Source organism: Eumetopias jubatus, unplaced genomic scaffold (assembly GCF_037043125.1).
Source record: "Eumetopias jubatus isolate StellerSeaLion01/CBP00866 unplaced genomic scaffold, mEumJub1_p1.0 scaffold_14, whole genome shotgun sequence".
NCBI lineage: Eukaryota > Metazoa > Chordata > Mammalia > Carnivora > Otariidae > Eumetopias > Eumetopias jubatus.
The window spans coordinates 95781464-95801623 of NW_028274820.1; the positions used below are offsets into that span (position 1 = coordinate 95781464).

General features: G+C 40.1%; 1 protein-coding gene across 7 annotated transcripts; it reads left to right on the plus strand.

Moving 5' to 3' along the window:
- Positions 1 to 3621: 3621 nt before the first annotated feature.
- Positions 3622 to 19161, plus strand: SSBP1 (single stranded DNA binding protein 1). 7 transcript variants are annotated; one of them, XM_028106377.2, is made up of 8 exons: positions 3622 to 3813; positions 4290 to 4356; positions 6299 to 6359; positions 6944 to 7084; positions 7309 to 7396; positions 8863 to 8951; positions 12691 to 12764; positions 18848 to 19161. In XM_028106377.2, exons 2-7 carry the CDS (start codon positions 4333 to 4335, stop codon positions 12732 to 12734), a joined length of 447 nt encoding a protein of 148 aa, XP_027962178.1. In that variant the 5' UTR covers positions 3622 to 3813; positions 4290 to 4332; the 3' UTR covers positions 12735 to 12764; positions 18848 to 19161. The 7 variants fall into 7 exon arrangements, with proteins under 7 accessions (XP_027962178.1, XP_027962179.1, XP_027962181.1 ...); XM_028106378.2 differs by having other exon boundaries at positions 19010 to 19161; XM_028106380.2 differs by having other exon boundaries at positions 19013 to 19161.
- The last annotated feature ends 999 nt before the right edge of the window (positions 19162 to 20160 follow it).

Genomic DNA, 20160 nt, shown 5'->3' on the forward strand with positions numbered 1-20160 from the left:
ATTATCTAAAGTTGTATAAAGATGAACATTAAAAGATAAAAGTCACCATTTCAGCCTGAATGGCTACGCTTGTTTTTTTGATCTCTGTATGAAACATAATTTCAATCCTCAATTACATAAAAATTGTCAGATTTTTGATTTTGAACAATAAAAATTGTGGATTTTTAAAATTTAACAACAAAAAGTAGTCATGATAACTAATAACTGAAGTGCTGCTAAAACTGCTTTTGAGTCACTTTTTTAAAATAGATGCTGTAATCATTTAGATAGTAAGCACTATAATCTTCCAACTGTTATGAGGCTTGGAAAAACTGATTTATTTTTGTAAAAGATTTTATTTATTAGAGAGAGAGAGAGAGAGAGCGCACGCACATGCACAAGCAGGGGGGAGGGGCAGAGGGAGAGGGAGAAGCAGACTCCCTGCTGAACAGGGAGCCCAACATGGGTCTTGATCCCAGGACCTTGGGATCATGACCTGAGCTGAAGGCAGACACTTAACCAACTGAGCCACCCAGGCGCCCAGGAAAAACTGATTTAGAAGCGAAATGAAAATCTGATTGAAATTTCCAAAAAATGTTTTTCTACCCCAACAAAATTGTCCAGAGCTTCCTATCTGTGATAAAGCATTGCCGGCCCTGGTCTCTACCACTTGATGCATCTAGCTGAGACTTTTTCTAATTTAGAGGGGGGGAAAAAGAAGGCAAGGGCAAAGATAACTTTGTGGCCTTGTGCATCTATGATAGATACTTTTCTTTCTCGGCTAGCTTTGCAAAGGATGAAAGCCATGAATTATTCCACTACTGCCAGGGGTAAATGGTTACTGATTAAAGTCACATGGCTATCTGTCACTACTTCTCAGCATCGAGAAGGACCTTTCTGGACCCAGGGATGAACTACAGACAGTCTGTAACTATGCAAATTGGAGATTCTTGGAAGAGTGGCATCTCTATTACAAAAATACATTTCAGTTACTCTTCCAGGTCTCTGATTCTTTTGTTGTTTGTTGTTAGTCTTCTAACTTCAGGCTTGAGGATCCTTCTGGGTTCTTCCTATTTTTTCTATTTCTTCGTTCTAGCCTGTGACCTGAACACTTCTAAAGCCTCTCCTTGCTTTAAAGCATAATTTTTGATTGGATATTCACAAAGTCCCTGTCCTCTAAGAGCTCACAGTCAATGGGGAAGACGAGGCACCTTCATGGTCATCCAAATTATAATACAAGATAAACTGAGTGTGTAAAGAAAGTGAGATGGGAGAACAAAGTAAGGATTTTGAGTAGAGAATTTTGAAAGTATGGAGAAGGGCATTTCCGATGCTGAGAACAGTGAGAGCAAAGCGATGCTGGAGCATTTGTTATGGGGCAGGAGAATCTAGTCGATAATAAGAAAATGCTTTAACTCATGACATCATGAGTTAAATGTCTTCCATGACATCATACATTTATATATTTTGTACATTTTAATGTTTTGTTTTGTTTTGTTTTGTCAAGAAGAAAAAGGAAAGTAGCACTTGCAATTTGTTTCAACAACCTAAGGAGCATGTGTATGGGCAATTCCTGTCTGAAAACTGAGATTAGCATAAGATGCTACTTATTTAGATTAAGATATTATTTATAAAGTTATGAGTTTGCCCAAGGCTGTCTGTTTTCAATTGGCGTGCTTTCCGCTTTTTTATTTTAAACAACCCTTTCCACACTCCTCACTCAGAAGTATGTGCAAATAGAAAGAGAGGTCAGTGGCATAATGGAATAACTTTTAGGGCCGAGTGGATATGCACAAACGGATGTAGGTGATGGGGGGAGAAGTTTTAAAGATGATTCCAAAGTTCGAGTGTGGGATAACGTTGGTACCATTAAAATAAACAAGTAGCTTAGAAGCGGGAAATTGGTTTTGGAGGAACGGATGAATTTTACTTTTCATTTGACTCAACAGCTCAAGTAGAAGGAAAATTTTTATTTAAAGGAATTTTTTTTAAAGATTTTATTTATTTTACATGGGGGGAGCAGAAGGGGGAGGGAGAGGAAGAGAGTCTCCAGCAGACTCTGGGCTAAGCATGGAGCCTGAGGTGGGGCTGCATCTCAGGACCCTGAGATCATGACCTGAGCCTAAATCAAGAGTCAGACGCTTAGCCGACTGAGCCCCTAGAAGTGAGATTTTTAAACGGGACATCACTGGAGGGCACTGACAGTAGTAACAAAGTTGGTGGGGTATGGGACGATTGATACCTCTGCACGGCCTGAAGGCAGTATAACATACTGTTTCAGGAGCTAAACATTGTGAAGGTAGAGGTAAAACGGGAGAAAAGCATCTAGAATGTACCAACTAGTAAGCCAGACATTTAGGAGCAGGTTAAAGTGTGCATTGGAAACCATGTTAAGTAGTTCGCATTTTCTCCTTTGAGGGCAAAAATGGGCCAATGAAGGCCTTTAAGTAGGGTCCCGAAAAGGAGATTTACTTGTTAGAATGATCTGGAGGGTTCCCTCCTTTTCTAGAAGTTGGACAGGACGAGGACCAGCAGAGGAGAGACCTGGGGAGGCCGCCTCTGGCCTGCATCCTGCAATCCGTGGGACCCCAATACCCTCTTGCTAAGCAGGGCCAAGATTAGGATGAATGAGGCAAAATTTAAGGGGTGCCAAGAAACACAGAAATCAAGATCAAGGACACTTTAATGCAATATTTAAAAAATATTAAAATTAATGAAAAAATCCACAATGAAGAACATACCAGAATTTTAAATAAAACAAAATCAGTAAGCCGATGTTATTTAAAACTGTTTAAGATTGCAACTTGGGCAAGAAAAATTGTCAGACATGGCAATTCCCGTAATTGGAAATAAGATAAGCAAAGAAGTAGATTTTTGTAAATATTATTGATCAACTTACTTCTATTAAAGCCAGGAAAGTAAAACTACAGTGACTTCTGTTTTTGGTATAAATAAAATATTTCAACTTAATGTGAGTTTTTAAATACCCTCTCTTCAAATTTTCGATATTCAAGTACTTTAATATTCTGTAATTTTTTTTGGCATATGTAAAAACGTTTATTTTTTTCTTGTGCCTCAGGATTCAATATGGCTCAGAACTTATACTTAGTCAAAATTTTGATTTCTTTGTTCATCACAGATTTAATTGTATATATTTAATTAATACACTCTTAAAATGTTATCCTGATTCTTCTTAAAATATTATTTTGATTGCCAAATTTTTTGGCACCCCTTGAATTTTTCGCCCCCCCCCCCCCCCCCCACTTTTCCTGGTTTCCTTCCTACTTTAGCAGGCCTGGCCAGTCTTTCCCTGGGGCCGACCTATCCTTTGTTTCGTCCACCTCGGCCCCTCCTGGTCCGGGATGGGAAGCTTGTCAAAAATAATTTCATTTCGTTAGAAACTTGAAATCAGCTCCACTCACCACTCGGCGGCGTTACCTTATCCACTCCCGTCGGGAAAAAAGCTCGCGGAACCACCGCATCAAAAGATGCTTGCTTCCCGCGGCGGTGGCCGGATCATTTCTATTGCGCACGCAGCGGACTTTCCGTTTTCTTATTCCTCTCGCGAGGCTTGCGTCCTCTTTGTATCCGGAAGTGCTCGCCTAGCGAGAAGCTGAAGCCGCTAGAGCGTCCTGGGCGGGCGGGAGGGAGCCGGGAGTTCTTCGCTCGGTGTGCGTGCGGCTCTCTGTGGCTCGGGAGGTTGTTCTGTGTCTGTCTTGGCCGTTCTCATCTCACCGGTGCGGAGGACTTCAGGGTTTTCGGCCACTTTCCAGTCCCTTTACGTTGCTGGTTCGGAGCGCCACCTTTGAGAAAGGGCGCCCATCCATCCCGGCGGTGAGGCCGGGGAGTCCAGGGATCTCCGTGGTCTTTGCTAACGGGATTGGAGGCAGTAATTTTTGCAGCAGCAAGTTTCAGATTTAAGCCCCTTGGTGATATTGTGATACTTTGAATCCTCACTATGTGTTAGGAACTAACTCAGGAGTATTGGATGTGGCAGTGAATAAATCAAGACGAAAATCCCAGCTCTAAGGGGGCTTGCATTTTAATGAAATTTGAGAAGACTGGAATGCAAATGGGTATAAATCAGAAAGTATTTTTTGTATGTGTTAGAAGAAGCCAAGGGGAATAAAAAAGATAAACTTTTTTCTCTTTTTTTTTTTGAGGGGGGAGTCCTCGTAAAATGTGCAGGGATGTTGATGTTTATGGTCGCAGGTGGACCGCCTAAAAATTATGAATGCAGTTAGGAATTTAGGGTTAGTGAATTTGTGCTCTTGCCCTGAGATATAGTATTTCTCTCTCTTCTTTTTCAGGGGAAGACCAAAGACTAGTTTGTAGGAAAACCAAATAGAAGCCATGTTTCGAAGACCTGTATTACAGGTAATCACTTTTCCATATTAGTGTTGAGATGTGTTATTATCAGCCTTAGTGATCAGATTTCTTTAGGCTTTGACTGCAGAGGTAAAAGACCTTTGAGCCCACCTACTTTTATGTGTACTCATTTGGTAGGGAGGATTTACGACAGATTTTACTTGTGTAAATGATGTTCACTAAAACAAAACAAAAATTTTCTAGCTTACATGTATTATGGGAGTCATAATTTTTTAAAACACGTTACTTGCATTTAGATCAGTTAGCATTTAATGTCTTTAGTGATCTAAAGACTATGAGAATCATTTCCAGCAGTTTTCTATGAGACATGTGGTTCCATTTTGACCACTCCCTCCTCTGTGGTCAACCTTCCATCCCCCATCTCCCTGTGCTGAAGAGTGAGCAGAAGTCACCACGTCACCACAAATGTGCTATGTCCTGAATTCCTTCTCACTCCCACCAGTCTAACTCCTTATTTCTCCAGACACTAGCCAGCCTTCAGCCAGCCTAGACTACCCATTTTCCTCACTTACGTTTGGGCACGAAGTTTGTAGATTCTTCTTCATAACACCTCTCTCACTCCTCATCTTGTTAAGACTGATGAAGATTCAATTCCTCTCTGAAACCTATTCTCATCTCCCCCCGTCTGCTGTAGAATTGACCCTGTATTCTTGGATCCCCACTTTAACCTATACATGGTTTTAGCCTTTCTTAGTGTATGTGTGTTGAAATTTGGAACATAGAAGAGTTACTGCTGTCTTAATACTACAGTGTTAAGATATATAAAAGAGAAGTTTAATTTTTAAAGTTATCCTAGTTAAAATCATTCCCTATTTCTGCTTTTCTAGTGGGTCTTAATTTTTGTGTTTCCCAAATGAGACCTATTTATTCTGAGACTTGCGAGCTCTGGCTCTTCTGAGTACTTTAGTTAGTACCTTTCTAGAAGCATGATACCAGTACTAGTTTGAGTCTTTACTGTGTGGTAACTCCATCTTCGTTTTTTAACCACTCTGTGTCCCAAAACATAGTGATAGGATTCCATAGTCAGCACTAGCCCAGGAACGGGTGTTCATTTGGTTGGTGGACATCTGCTTTTCGTAGTAACAGTGCTACCACTCGACACATGCTTCTCTGAGGTAGTGAGTAGCTCTCTGAACGCTGAAACCAGTGACATGCCCAGGGCTGTGCGCTCCTCTCATGGCAGGAGCCCTTGAACAGAATGTCTTCAAGGAGACAGCAGAGGGCAGTGGGAAAAGTGGCAGCCTTGGTGTCAGATGGCCCTGGGTTCTAGGCACGACTTGCCAGTTATTTCTTGTAGGATTTTGGGCAGGGTACTTAATCTCTCTAAACTGTTTTTTTTTGGTCTCTAAAGTAGGGATAATTTTACATAGTTGATCGATTTATTCCAGGGACTAATTTGTAAGAGGTAAAGTAGTTAGCTGGTATTCAGTAGTGATGGCTGTTACATCATTGCTGCTATTTTGTGTCAGTTACTACCTTCCTCTGACAGACTGACTTGAATAGTCCTATTTTTGTACTTTATCAGAGAATCCCATTTGTCTGTCTAGACTTTTTCCTTTGGTCTATCTAAAGCATGAATTTTTCCAACATATATTTGACTTTACCCTTTGTGTGTGGCCACGGAAGCACCATAATCAGGAAGGTTGCCTTGAAAAAGAAACAGGAGGGGGTTCTAAATCAACTTCCCTGGGCTTGCCGTCTAGGACTTGGTACCCTTGGGCTTCTGGAATAGTCGGCCCTCAAGGCCCTCAAGCGTTTGCGTGGTCTTCCTGGTGTTGTGAGGGGGGAACACGTGACGTGCATTGCTTGTCCTCTGGGGGTATGTGCTATAGGAGCTGCTGATGCGATGGTGACAGTGTAAGCAGGTCTTCTGTTTGCGTTTGCCTTTCCTCCCGAATTAAAGCCATTTTACTCATTTGTTCCACTTTAGGTATTTCACCAGTTTGTAAGACGTGAGTCTGAAATAGCTAGCAGCTTGGTTCTTGAAAGATGTAAGTAGCAGCTAATTTCCTAGTTTAAAGTATGTTATTTATAGCAACGTACAAAAATTTTTAAACACGTTCTAGAAGAGGTGCGCTAGTTGGGTTATAATCTGTTAATCCTTAGGCTCTTGGTTCATGTTTGCATCTCCGCCCTTGGCCTCGCCCCTCAGGCTGCGGGGCCTCGGAGGGTTTCCTTGAGTCCTGCTTGGTTATCTCAGTCTTCCAAGGTCACGTGCCGTTTGGCTGAGGGAGTGAAAGTCTGTGCAAGCTGTTCTTTCACAGAAATACTCACTCATATTCGTAAAGATTTTCAGATCTCAGATTTGTTCTTTTAATCATAGTTTTTTCAAAAAAAGGCATTTTATAAAGAGCTTAATGTTTGTTTTGTGGGATACTTTCTCTAAGAGTATTTTCTCCCTTCTTGCCAACCCTTCTTTTCCCTCCCAGCCTCCCTTTGTTTGCCCCAGCGAAGCTCGGATCTTTTAGAACTTGGGTTTTGTTTAATGCGGAGATCGAGGCTGAAGTACTGTTTGTAGCTGTTCCCCTTCTGGACCTTTATCTGAATCTCCTTTTATTTCCACACCGTGTTTCAGCTCTGAACCGTGTGCAGCTGCTTGGGCGAGTGGGTCAGGATCCCGTCATGAGACAGGTGGAAGGGAAAAACCCAGTCACGATATTTTCTCTAGCGACAAATGAGATGTGGCGGTCTGGGGAGAGTGAGGCCTACCAGATGGGTGAGTATAAAAGACTAGGGTTTTCATTGTATCAGCAGTAAAGAGACAATATTTATTCTCAGTTAGTTGATTAGAGATGAGCTACTTTTAGAAAGAATCTTTCTTCTCTAATTCTGTTCCTTTCTTTTAGAAATTGTGACATTGGTTTTGCTAGGCATGTTGTCTTTTGGCATTTGTTCTGTGTGCTGGCATTTATAACCATGTTTCCTATTCTTGTGATTTAGGTGATGTCAGTCAAAAGACAACATGGCACAGAATATCAGTATTCCGCCCAGGCCTCAGAGATGTGGCGTATCAGTATGTGAAAAAGGGGTAAGTTGAGGAAGGAAGGATCTTATAGATTGAATGGTTTAAAAAACTGGTCAAAGGTGTTTTCAGGGAATGCCTAACTCCTTTATCCTAATTATTCTGTTAACTGGAGATATTTATTCAGAGCTTAGTACTATATGCATGGCGTGTTGCCACGTGTGACTAATTCAGAGGTGTGTAAAACATGGTTTAGCTTTCTAAGAACTTACAGTTTAGGGCAAATAAGGGGTGTACATAAATAGAAGCAGATGAGGCAAGAGAGAAGGCAGAGTGTACTGAGTGCCGTGTGAGCAAGTGCAACATGTGCTTTTAGGAGTTCCCATGTCGCCTCTTGGCATCTACTTAGAGTCCTTAGTACAGGATCTGGAGTGTCTGAAGCCTGACACAGTGAGGTATGGCAGTGTTCACAGCAGTTATGTTATGTTTGATAATTTTATATTGGCTTAGTAGTTCCCTTTTGGGATGCTTGGATTGATTAAATAAAAATTGTCTTTTCCAAACCCATAGAAGGACAAAAGGGTGTGTTGAACAACAGTTGTATTCGTAGTTAATATATTTAGAAATGTACTTGTTTTATAGAAATGAAGTATATTTCCTCAAAAATAATTTCAGGAATAACTAAAATTTGTTTTTTTTTAATAACTTCGTGCCTTTTTTTATATGTACTTCCAAAGTCCTAAATGTATGTATGAATTTGTGCATTTACACACACCTATAAATACAGGAAATTTCAAGAAAAATATCTGTATGCAGTTTCACCCACTGATTGATGAATTTGTGTGTATTCCCTTTGGCCTACAATCATTTTACCAGTTTTGTCTACTTTCTATATTATGCTGTGTTGGTGATGGTAGACTCTAAAAATTGATGCCAGCATGTATTTTCTACCCTTTAAAATCAGCTATGGTTGTCTTGTGGTTCAGCCTTCTAAACAGTGCAGAAGTGGTTGTAGTAATTAACTCTAAGTGAAATACTAAGCTGAAAACCTCCATTTTGAATTTTAATAATTTAAGTCCCTTGAGAATAAGTTCATGAACCTGACTGTGGGAAGGAATTTGAACAATACGTGAAAATCAGCAAATCTGTTAGGGAGTCCAGAATCAGAGGTGGGGGAAAATGACACTTTGGAAATCAGTCCTAGAGATTGAAAGGATGACGCTGCGTTGCTCTTCCATTTCATGGTCTTAAAGTCCCTTTTTTTTTTTTAAACTTTCATGAGGACTGCTGTCAGCTCAAGGCTGAGAATATTGTCCTTTTTACCTGGGTTTGTCAAGTCTGTGTGGACATTCTGTTTCAGTACCCTTAATACTCCTGATGTTGAACTTTGAGATGCGGTAGCAAAAATGAAGTTAGGCGATGATTCTGTGTTTCATCCTTAGTGTGTACTTGTTACTGCCTCTCACCCGACTCTCTCTTGTAAAACAGATGAGACTCTCCAGACTGAAAACTGTAAATTTTACATTTATCAGGTCCCGAATTTATGTAGAAGGGAAAGTAGACTATGGTGAATACACAGATAAGAATAACGTGAGGCGGCAAGCAACAACAATCATAGCTGGTAAGAAGCTTGTGATAATATCTATTCCTCCCCACCCCCCTCCGCCGCCTCCTTCCCCTTTTTAAAGGCTAGGCGTGTTGTAAGTAACTTGAACAGGGGCTTTGAGTACTGATGCTGAGATTGTCAGGCAGCTCACCATGAGAATTGTGAGTCTGGTTTGTGGCTTTGCTACGAGTATCTACTTTTCCTGATCCTTCAAAACTTGTCTCTGTTTCATTTCAGTAACTTTTGAGTAGAGCGTCTGTGTCAGTACTTAACTGTTTGAAGTGAGAAAAACTTTAATGTCTTTGAGGACATGGTCTAAACAGGGAGAAGCCTGTGCCGAGATAGAGTTACCCTACTGTGAGTAGCATTTGTGCAGGTTTGTTCACAGCCTGCCTGGTCCTTAACATGATGATTTTAAGTTCCTGTTGCTTTCCTTAGACAAAATGTGAAACAACGTAGGAAACATGGACATGAAAGCTTAAAGGTCAAGGAGATACCTCCCAGAGCAGAGTTTTCAAACTTTTTTGAAAATTCTACAAGAATTTTGAAACAAATGTAGCCCTTTGGACATTTTTAAGTTGTCATGAAAATATTTTTCAATATGAAATTGTTACTCTGAATTGTATTAATGGATGTAAATACCATAGCAATTTGATACCCATCATCCTTGAAAAAAAATACATGAACACGCTCTTCAACATTTGGAAATTTCATGTTATTTCTTTTTCTCTGAGCTTGTTTTTCCATTTTCTCCTAAGAAATGTATCTTCATATATATTGTATAGTTCAGAATGTTTTATTATTCATCCTATTATGTTCATAACAAAAACACATAAATAGAAAGTTAAAAATATTTTTAAGAATTCTGTGATATTAAGACTATAAATATTACATTTCTTCTTGATTGGGTTATCATTGTGTTGTTTTTAGAACATAAAGTACCAAAGCAATTTTAATATATAAATTTGAAAACTGAAATTTTATTGGAAATGCATCTTTTAATGAGAGAGAGGGCCATTTTTTACCTCTTCAATAAATTGTTAAAATAAAACCTGTTGTTAAACATCAATTCTATTCTTTTATTAGTTTTTATGGATGTGAACACTGAGAAACCTTTTGGATAAGTAAGTGCATAGAAACGAAAGAAAGTAATGTCTCAGTGTTTATGCACTTCTGAGATATGCCAAAATTTGATATCTTTAAAAATTAATTTTTTAATTATCGAAAATGTCAAACATACACAAACATTGAAAAGTGGAAAAAAAAATCTGTCATTTAGCTTCGACAATTACTAACTGATGGCCAATATTATTTCTTCTATTTCTCCAGCCCACTTTTCCTCCACTTAGATTATTTTCTAGTGAATTCCAGACATAATATTATTTCATCCATAAATATTTTCAGTAGGTATTTCTGAAAGATAAGGATTCCTATTTAAAGCATAACTATAGTGCTATTATTATACATAGTAATAAGAAATTATTAATTTTTTTTTACCAGACATCACAATGTTTAAATTTCTTTCATTGCTTCCTAGATACAAGTCCATAGGTTATCTTTCATGGTTTATATGTATCTTTTTTTTTTTTTAAGATTTTATTTATTTATTTGAGAGAGAGAATGAGAGAGAGAGAGAGAGAGCGTGAGAGGGGGGAGGGTCGGAGGGAGAAGCAGACTCCCCACTGAGCAGGGAGTCCGATGTGGGACTTGATCCCGGGACTCCAGGATCATGACCTGAGCCGAAGGCAGTCGCTTAACCAACTGAGCCACCCAGGCGCCCTGGTTTATATGTATCTTAAGTCTTTCTTAATTTCTTTTAAATAATAGAAATTTATTTTCTCACAATTTTGGAGGCTAGACCTTTGAGAACTTGTCTCGTAATTGACAGATTTTCCTTTTACCTTTCTTTTTTACCTTGCTCCAGAGTCCATGTCTCAACCACTGTACCATATTGATAAATTATAATTTGTTATAAATAATAAAAAATATATTTTCTTACTGGTTTCTTTGAGGCATATTGACCTTGAAAACCAACGTAGTTATCTTTCTACCCTCCTTATCAGGCCTTAGATGAGATCCTATCTGACCATTTTGATTTCATAATTCTTGGGTGTCTTGATAGTATTTCATTTCTGCGAGCTCTTCTTCCTTAGGCCGTGTCTCCAGAGATATCTGCCTATTCAAAAATTTTTTTGTAGACCTCTGCAGCGCATAGAACTACACCTATGATTTTATCAGTGGAAAGTCAAATTTTCTAATAAAAATTTAGCATTGCTAAATCTCTATCAATTATGTATTTATAAAGCATTTAACACTTTCCTATTCCACTATAAACCAAAAGTGTGGGCAAACTTTGGATTGTATGAATTGTTCTGAACCAAGCCAACCACTAAATAGAAATAGTTCAGATTATCTGTCACTTTCTTTTCTTTTGTCACTAGTACTCACAGCATGGGTGAGCTAATTGAGCAATTAATAGATTCATGGCCAGTAGTAAAAATGAATAGATCTTTAGTGACATTTGAATTGAAAGAAATAGAGTTTCTTCCTTTTTTTTCTTCAATTAACCAACATATAGTACATCATTAGTTTTTTTTTTTTTTTAAAGATTTTATTTATTTATTTGAGATAGAGAGCACGAGAGGGAAGAGGGTCAGAAGGAGAAGCAGACTCCCCACTGAGCAGGGAGCCCGATGTGGGACTCGATCCCGGGACTCCAGGATCATGACCTGAGCCGAAGGCAGTCACTTAACCAACTGAGCCACCCAGGCGCCCCATCATTAGTTTTTGATGTAGTGTTCAATGATTCATCAGTTGCGTATAACATCCAGTGCTGAGAAATAGAATTTAAATTTGGTTGCTTGGTGGTTTTTTTTCTCCTAGGGATCCATGTCTTTAACGTAAAAGTAACCACCAGTGGATGGCACTCTTGCCTTTTTACACTGTGGGGTCAAGTTGTAATAATCTCTTCTGCAATAACCATTCTGTATCAGAATATTCTGTTTGTAGAAGACTGTAGTTGTAAATATTGTAATAACCACTTCTTGAATAATTCTAAAGTTACAAGAATCTGGAGTTTTTTCAAGCTATACAGGAAGTACTACTTCTTTTCCTTTGCTTGTCCTAAACTAACTCCACCTGGGACAACATTTTAAGTGCAGTGTCTAATGTTCTTGTGTGAAAATGCTCTCTCTGTAATATTGATTAGTAAAAATTTTCCCAAGAATGAGTATATAAAAGTCAGTCTGTTTTAAAATTTAAAAATAGAATGTCCTCTGTGTGAGTGTGACAGCCTACTTAAAGACATCAGTCTGTCTTTGCTCACAGGGCCATATGTTGGACCCCGTCCTTTCTCCATACCTCCAGTGTGTGAAATGTTATGCCTGGACCCTCTTCTGTGTGAGGACATGCTGCCTGGTTTCATGGCATCTTTCTGAGCATTGTAGGCATTGCAATTTGTGACTAGTTCTTTTGTAGGGAGTTACTGCTGAGCAGTTATAATTGTCTTCAGGGAAGACAAGAAATACCACACTTCTTCTAGCAAGGTCTGAATAGTTGTCATGTAGCTGAAGCCCAACTTCTAGCTCCTTTGCTGCCTGTTCTATGCCTCTCATGAATGTAGCAGGAGTTATTTCACATTTTGGGAATTTTTCTAAAATCCTGTTAGATAACAGCACTAAAGTACGTATTATAGGGGAACAATTAAATGAGAAAGAATTCTGAAAATAATATTTATGATTTGGTTTCTTTACAGATAACATTATATTTCTGAGTGACCAGACCAAAGAGAAGGCGTAGCATGGATGATTCTCCTTTGGCCATTGTTTGGTACAGTCTCATTTCCAAATCATGTATAGTCTTTATAGTTCCTAAGGACGAGAATTAAAATATTCTTTTATATAAAAGGAGTGATAAGACTTCTCCTGACTCTTACTCCCCCTCCCCTTTTTGTCTCATAGACCTTTGTAGCTAATTGTTTATTCTTTTAAGGATGGTTTCTGTGTACAAGTGTACAAAATAGTGAACTGTCAGGTTTGTCTGTGTTAGGGCAAAGGGATAAGTGTCCTTTGGGATGCCCCCTTGTTTTCTGTGCACACTTTTATAGTATTGATTCAGCCACTGAGTATTTGTTGAGCTTCACTGTATGCCAGGCATATTTATCCCGTGGTTGTGAATAATGATTTTCTTACTGTTTGCTCTATAAACTAGATGGCAAGGACTGTATCTTCTCTGTTTACCTGCACCTTAACCAGTGCTTGGCACAGAATAGATACTCAATAAATGGTGACAGATGAATGATCCCAATGGATATTAAGCTTTAGCCCAAACTGGAAGGGGTTGCTGAACAGTGGTTGGTATCTAACCTAAATAGCTTCAAGACTAACCTACCTTCTTCACCTCTTTTGTTTTTGGACAAATTTCACGAGCAGCATTTATGAAATAGATTTGATTAGCAGTAAAAACCTAAAATAATAAGGAGGGATGAAATAGTTCATCTCCAGGTGATGCCACAAGAGCTCTGGCTCCACTATTTTCTGTCTTTCTAAGCCCAATTCGCTATCCTTTTTGTCTCATCCAGAACTTGGGGGAGTCCCCTAAACAACCTTTGACATTGCCTCCCTAGGTTAGAACCTCGGGTATGACATTATCCTTTAATTTTCCACATGGTCCCTTGATGCACAGAGATCATTGTGTACACAGTTACTTTCATGATAAGATTCTGGAAATTACAGAGTTCTAGTAATTTCCTAATAAATATTACATAAAATAAACTCAGGTTTTTAGTGCGTCTTGTACTGTTTAAGTCTGCATCAGACCTGCACGGGTCTGCCTGCTAGTTGGCTGCAGTTGTTCAGAGTTGGCTGCTGCTGAGCCTGGTGTCTGGATCCGATGATAGAAGTCCCTCATTCTGTCCAGGCCACCTGGGCTCCAGCTCTGCCTCCGGCCCAGCCTGTCGATGCGTGCCCCAGACCGCATGTCTTGTCCTCTCTGCCTGAGAGCTGGATGGTCGGTCTCGGGTTCGCAGTTCCCGTGCTGCACACGGACCCCACACTGGAGCAGCATTTTGTACTTAAAGTACAGTTTGCTCAAGGAAAGATGGAGCTCCTTAGCTTTACTCTCTTCCTGCCCAGGAATAGGAGAAGAGTGATTGCCAGTCCCTTCTATCGGCCATCTTTTTTTCCTGCTGCTGGGACCATTAATCAGTACGTTAGCTATGCTCCCTGAGGTTATACGTTCAAACTGTCTGGTGACATAGTCCTCCCTTCTTTGTGCCACATTCCTTAAGCAAAATATAATGTAGATAAAATTGATCTTTGGGCCACTCTTTCTTGGCACAGCTACTTATATACTCCTTAAAGGTTGTGAGAAGTGATGCAGATTAGTATTCCTGTTTAAATAGTGTGCTTTGGGAAGGTAATATGGTGAACAAAACAGTTTAATGACCAGCCCAAAGCAGCTCTGAGTCCAGGGCGCAGGGGCAGAAAGGTGGGCCCTGCAGGATCTGTGCGGGCCAACGGCTTCTGCACACTCCCGCTGGAGCTTACTTGAAGGGCTCTGAGGTCGGGCAGCAGAGCTCTCAGAGTCACCTCTTCAGTGCAGAGGCCTCAGCCTGTGCGTGATGCTGCAGACCTGAGGTCCACAACTGGGCAGGCTGCCTGAGCCCAAACTCTGCCCTTCCCGCCTGGGAATCGCCCTGTGCTGAGAAAATATGTACCTCACCCGAGCTGGTCTTGGAGTACGTGTGTGGAGTTTGGTAGTGGGAACAGTCATTAGGGGTCTCCTAGGCCACTTTTTGTGTCTTGCATTCCCTTTTTCATGTTGTTATGGTGTCAGGGAATATACCTGTGGAAAACTGTCCTTTGACTTTGATTTTGGGATTCTGTGTTAGGTGGAAAGATGAGTATGATAGAAGCATGGGAAAAAAAGTTTCAAACAGCATGTGTGGTATTACCCCATTTTTGAAAAAGAAGTAATTGATAAAAAGTATAGGTTTAGAAAAGTCTAGGAGGAGAAACATCAAAAGGTTGTGATGATCTCTGGCTGGGGGGATTATGTGTGATTTTCCTTATTTTTTGCACTTTTATATATTCGATTTTTTTTTGAGCATTGAACATATATTATTTTTATAATAAGAAAAAACAAAACTTTTCACTTTGGGAAAAAAAAAATCTTTCCATTATTTCCAAGCCAGGCTTGCACTTCTGATTGACCGTCAGCTAGTACTGCTTCTTGTACTAGAGGTGAACAAGATAATCTCTCATGTATTTCCCCCCATCTTCTGCATCTTAGTATTATATGCTTAGATACTTCATTCACCTTTTTTTCCTTCTTTTTCTTTTGTTTTTCTCTTTATACATGTATGTAACCCAGAATAACTGACCTTAAAGACCAACCCATATGAGATCTGTTTGCTGCCAGTACAGTTCTCAAGGAGTCATTCATTTCTTAAAAATTACTGGGCAGTGAATCCAAAGACATCCCAAAACACCAAAGACGTGTTTTTGTGGCTGTTTTGGGGATTGTTTGTCATTGCCAACTGGGTTACAGCCTAACCTCTGCAACTCAGAAAAAATTACTGGTAGTTTCTCTGTGTTCCCAAAAGAGACCTCATTTAATTTTTGAAGGCAGGGTTGTCTTTTACTCAGACTACCCATTTGTCCCCATCCAGCTTAGCCTAGCACAGTGATGTTATAGGGCTTTCTAAATGTCGTTTAGTTGGATTGCACTGAAACACTGACATGAAAATGAGGGCAGAATCACTTATTTTTTTGTCAGGGTTTGCATTATATGCTGTGAAGCTTGGTGGAAGTAACAGCAAGCAAATGATTGTAGAAAAGTTAATGAGTTATAGAGAAATCTCTTACAGGATAATAATTACCATATTAATGCCTGACATTTCTTGTGTACTTACCAGGTGCCAGGCCCTGAGCTCAGTGCTTTTTATCGTTGTCTCATTTAACTGTTACCCTAAGAAAGTGGTATTATCCTGATTTTACAGGTGAGGAAACGTGAAACTGAGAGGTTAAGTAACATGTCAGAGTCATGCAGCCTATGAGGCACACCTAGAGTGGGAGTTTAGGTATGTGAAGTTCGCATTTTGCTTTCTTTCTACTCTCTGCTTCCTACTGCCTCGCACTTCCATCGGCCCTGCTATCCAGAACCCTCCATGGCTAACTTCTGACCATTCGTGGTGCATTGAAGTCACACTGGGAGTTGCAGTACATAGTAGGTTTCGGTTGGGATAGAATTAGGATTGAGGGGGAAATACCTCTACCTCTTTATTATTTCTCATTCTCAGTGTGATGATCCTCCAGGAAAATAAGTCGCAGTTAATCTCTCTACCAAGTTATCTTTACATATTCCTCTTGCTTCCTTGTTACCAAGCAGTGTTTCTTTACTGGTTAGAATAGGTTCACAGTTCCTCCCATTGTCTCCTCCAGTTGTTTCCTTCCTAGTGAGTGTTGAAATTGTCAGCAAGATTGCTCAGAAATTTGACAGGCTCATTTCTCAGAGAATGAGACTTTTGGCAGGTGTCAGTGGCACTGCAGTCTTTTCTCACTACTGTATTTGCTTCTGTGCTGTTCCCACAGTCTGTGCTAGGATGGTGTGTAGCTTTTTAGGCTGTCCAAATCATGCAGCCACAATAATGACATTTTGCCTTTTGTCTCTTTATTCTTAATCCATTTGCCCTCTGCCATACTTTGGGGCCTTGGCATGTTGTTTATCCACACAGATGTACACTGTGACATTTTTTAGCTCTCCTGCTGCACCTGCTGTTTGGAAGAAAGGTGGCCTATCATGGTAGTTCAGTTAAGGCTGTGTAGTCAGACAGCCTGGATCTGCTGCACTTACCAGCTGAGGGACCTCTGCTCAGTTTCTTAACTTTCCCTACCTTGGGTTTTTTTGTTGTTTTGTTTTTCTGTGAATAAAACAGGGAAAATAGTAGTCCTACATTATAGGCCTGCTGTGAGGAATAAATAATGCATATAATTTACTTAGCACATATTAACTGAATCAAGTGCTTATACATACTGGCTGTTATTACTCCTGTAGTTATTTTAAACAAGGCATATCTCTTTTGGTCCCCATGCCCATCTTCCCAAGTCTCATAGGGTGCTTACTAACTTTAGATTAGGTTGTTGTACTTGGCCTTTGTTGTTGTTGTTGTTAGCGTCCATGGGTTACTGAGAACATAGTCCGCATTGTGTTTTTTTGTTTGCTTTTTTTTTTTCTTTTGCTTTTAATCTTCCATGGCTATTTAAGGTTAATCTGGGCATCTTTTTAAACTCAAAAGTCAGTTGGGCACCTACTTTGTACAATGCGTGTATGCAGGCCTAGAAATAGGGATAAACAGAACAGCATTCCTGCCTTGAGGGAGCTCACAATCTAGGATGATGGGAGCTGGGTGGGGAGGACAGAAGCAGGAGCCCATGTACAAAGTGTGCTACGGTATGAGGAGCACTCTAGTAATGGTAAAAATAAAGGCCTGTGGGCACAGATGAGAATAGTTAGATTAGTTTTCAGCGGGGGCAACAGCATGAATGAAGGTCCAGAAACATGAAAGTATATGGATCAGTGAAAGATAAAACATGAAAAAAGGGGTTGGGGCTGGATCATAAAAGGCCTTGAAAGCTTACAGAGGACTTTGGCAGTGGGGAGCCACATGTTTTAAAATGGATGTATCAGAACTGTGCTTTAGAAAGAATGGAAAGACCTGTGAAGGGCTAGAAGGGGGGAAACCTGCAGGCAGTTAGGAAGCAGCTGAAGGAGCCTAGAAAGGTTAGCAGAGTGGGGATTGTAGGTGACACAAGGGAATGTGGTCTTCCCGATTTGTTCACTGTGCAACAGTTATGTGCCAGATCCCGTTATGGGCTCCAGGTAGGGGATACAGAGTAGAAGAAGAACACGTAGCTCCTGCCCAGGATGCGCTGGGGACCAAGTAGGTGCTGGTGGTAAGAGAAAAGGCCATTACGAGAGAATTCTGAAGCTGCTTGGGCAGCTGTGTGGATATTTTGTTTCTGAGACTAAGCAACATGAATGTGGGAGCCGATTTGAGAAGAGGAAAGATCAGGAGTAATTTTGAACATAGTTTAATCATAGATTTCCTAGCTTATATTTGATAATAATGAGTGGAGCTCAGAAGAGAAGTCAAGACAAGAGTGACTTTTTTTTTTTTTTTCTTCTTCCAAACACTTTGGAAGCACATTTTGTAAAGAACATAACAAATGTTGTCAGGATTCTGGCTTTCTGTTGTGGAAAACCATATTATGGGAAAAGTTTCCAGTTGCTTACCTGTTTTACAAGGTAGCAGGGATTTGTGTTAATCAGGTGTGGCAAGATGATAGACCTGAAGACAGCTGTCTTGAAAGGGAGTTTATTATTATAGTTCTCAAGAGGAGTTCTCATGCCGCCATTAGAACCACATGGAGGAGCACCAGGGTAGGCCAGAAGGCAGAAGGAATGAGGGGAAAATGTTCAACAGAGCTTTTATTGAGGTTTTTGTTGGACAGAATAATTTTTACCAGGCTTTGGGCAATAGGGGTGGTCTCTAGTTGTCAGGTACCTGGGGATTTTGGGCAGAGGAATAGTGTTCTGGACTGCAGGAGCCTGATAAGAGGAGGCTAATGGCGGGTATGGAATCGGGATTGGTTAGTTTGTGTATTAAAGACCTGCTCATGGGCAAGTGTTTACTATTTCTAGGAATTAGGTAATGTTGGGAAGGGGTTTAGTTCTTCCCAGGATCTGCCAGGCCCCAAGATGTCAAGCATCAAAAAATACGGAAACATGATTAATTCACTACCCAATATCGATTATCCTTTCTACTGACCCCATTAATTTACAGAGTCCATATTTAATTAGGGGTGACAGTGTGCATAGCTGAAATACTGCATTTCTATTCTCCTTTGCAGTTAACAGTTGCTAAGGGGGTGTAAGCAGAAGTCATTTGGTGGTGCTTCCAGGAAAGCTCCTTAAATGATTAACTCTGTTGGGAGGCTCATCCTTTGTGCTTCTCCAGACCCTCACCTGGCTTTTTCTTGTCTGAAATGTGGACATGATGGCTGAATCTCCAGCAGCCATCTTGGACCATGAGACGATCTTCAGGATGGAAGACAGAAGAAGCTGGGATCTGCGATGACCATGTGGAACCACCATACCAGTCCTGGACAGTGTACCTCTGGATTTCTTTGGGAGACACAAATAAATACCTACCTTGTTTAAGCCACTTATTTGTGCTTTGCAGTTAAACCTCATTCTTACTAATTCACACATTATTTATCTCCATATACACAGTGAATTTATAACTCTAATTCTTTCTCTTTGAAGACCTTCTACTGCTAGCAGAAGTAAAATCTTACCTCTATTGTCACAGTCCTTCAGACTTTTAACCTATGTCATTCTAAATTTGGGGAGGGACTGGGACATACAATGTACATAAAACCTTAGCAATCAGCCTTAAAAAGAGTAAATAGAAGTATATAAATAATAATTTTTCATTAAATAAATATTACTTAATTTTCCCTGAAGCCTCTAATGAGGACCCTTAATTAACAGTCCCTTGTTAAATAAAGTAGTGCTTAAGTTAAGAACAGAGGTACCACCCTTATGCTTCTCCTGGCAGTATAGCGGACTACATAATCTGGAGTGAGGAGGTGTCCCACTGCAAAATAACCAGATGCTAAGTATGACATAGTTTTTATCATATCCTTGGATATCTTAGTTTGGGCTTAACAAAATACCAGAGACTGGGTGATTTAAACAGCAGACATTTTGTTGCAATTCTGGAGGCTAGAAGTCCAAGATCAGGGTGCCAGCATGGTTGGTTTCTTGCGAGGGCTGTGTTCCTGGCTTGTAAGCGTCCACCATCTCGCTGTGTGCTCACATGACCTTCTATTTTTGCTGTCAGCGAGTGGGCGAGCACTTGGTGTCTATTATAAAGACACTAATCCTGTTGTGTCAGGGCCCCACCCTTATGACCTCATTTCACTTTATTATCCTAAAGGTCCTATCTCAAAATATAGTCACATTGAGGATTTAGGGTTTCTATATGTGAATTTTGAGTGGACACAGTTCAATCTGTAGCATTGGGCTTGTAGGAAGAAAGGGACTTCCCCGAGTGATAAGTTCTAAACTAAGCTGAAACTAGAGCAGTAAGTAGGAAACACACTGAAGAAAGGGAGTTCCCTGATGACATGCTAATCTTGACATTGTGGTTTGCACATAA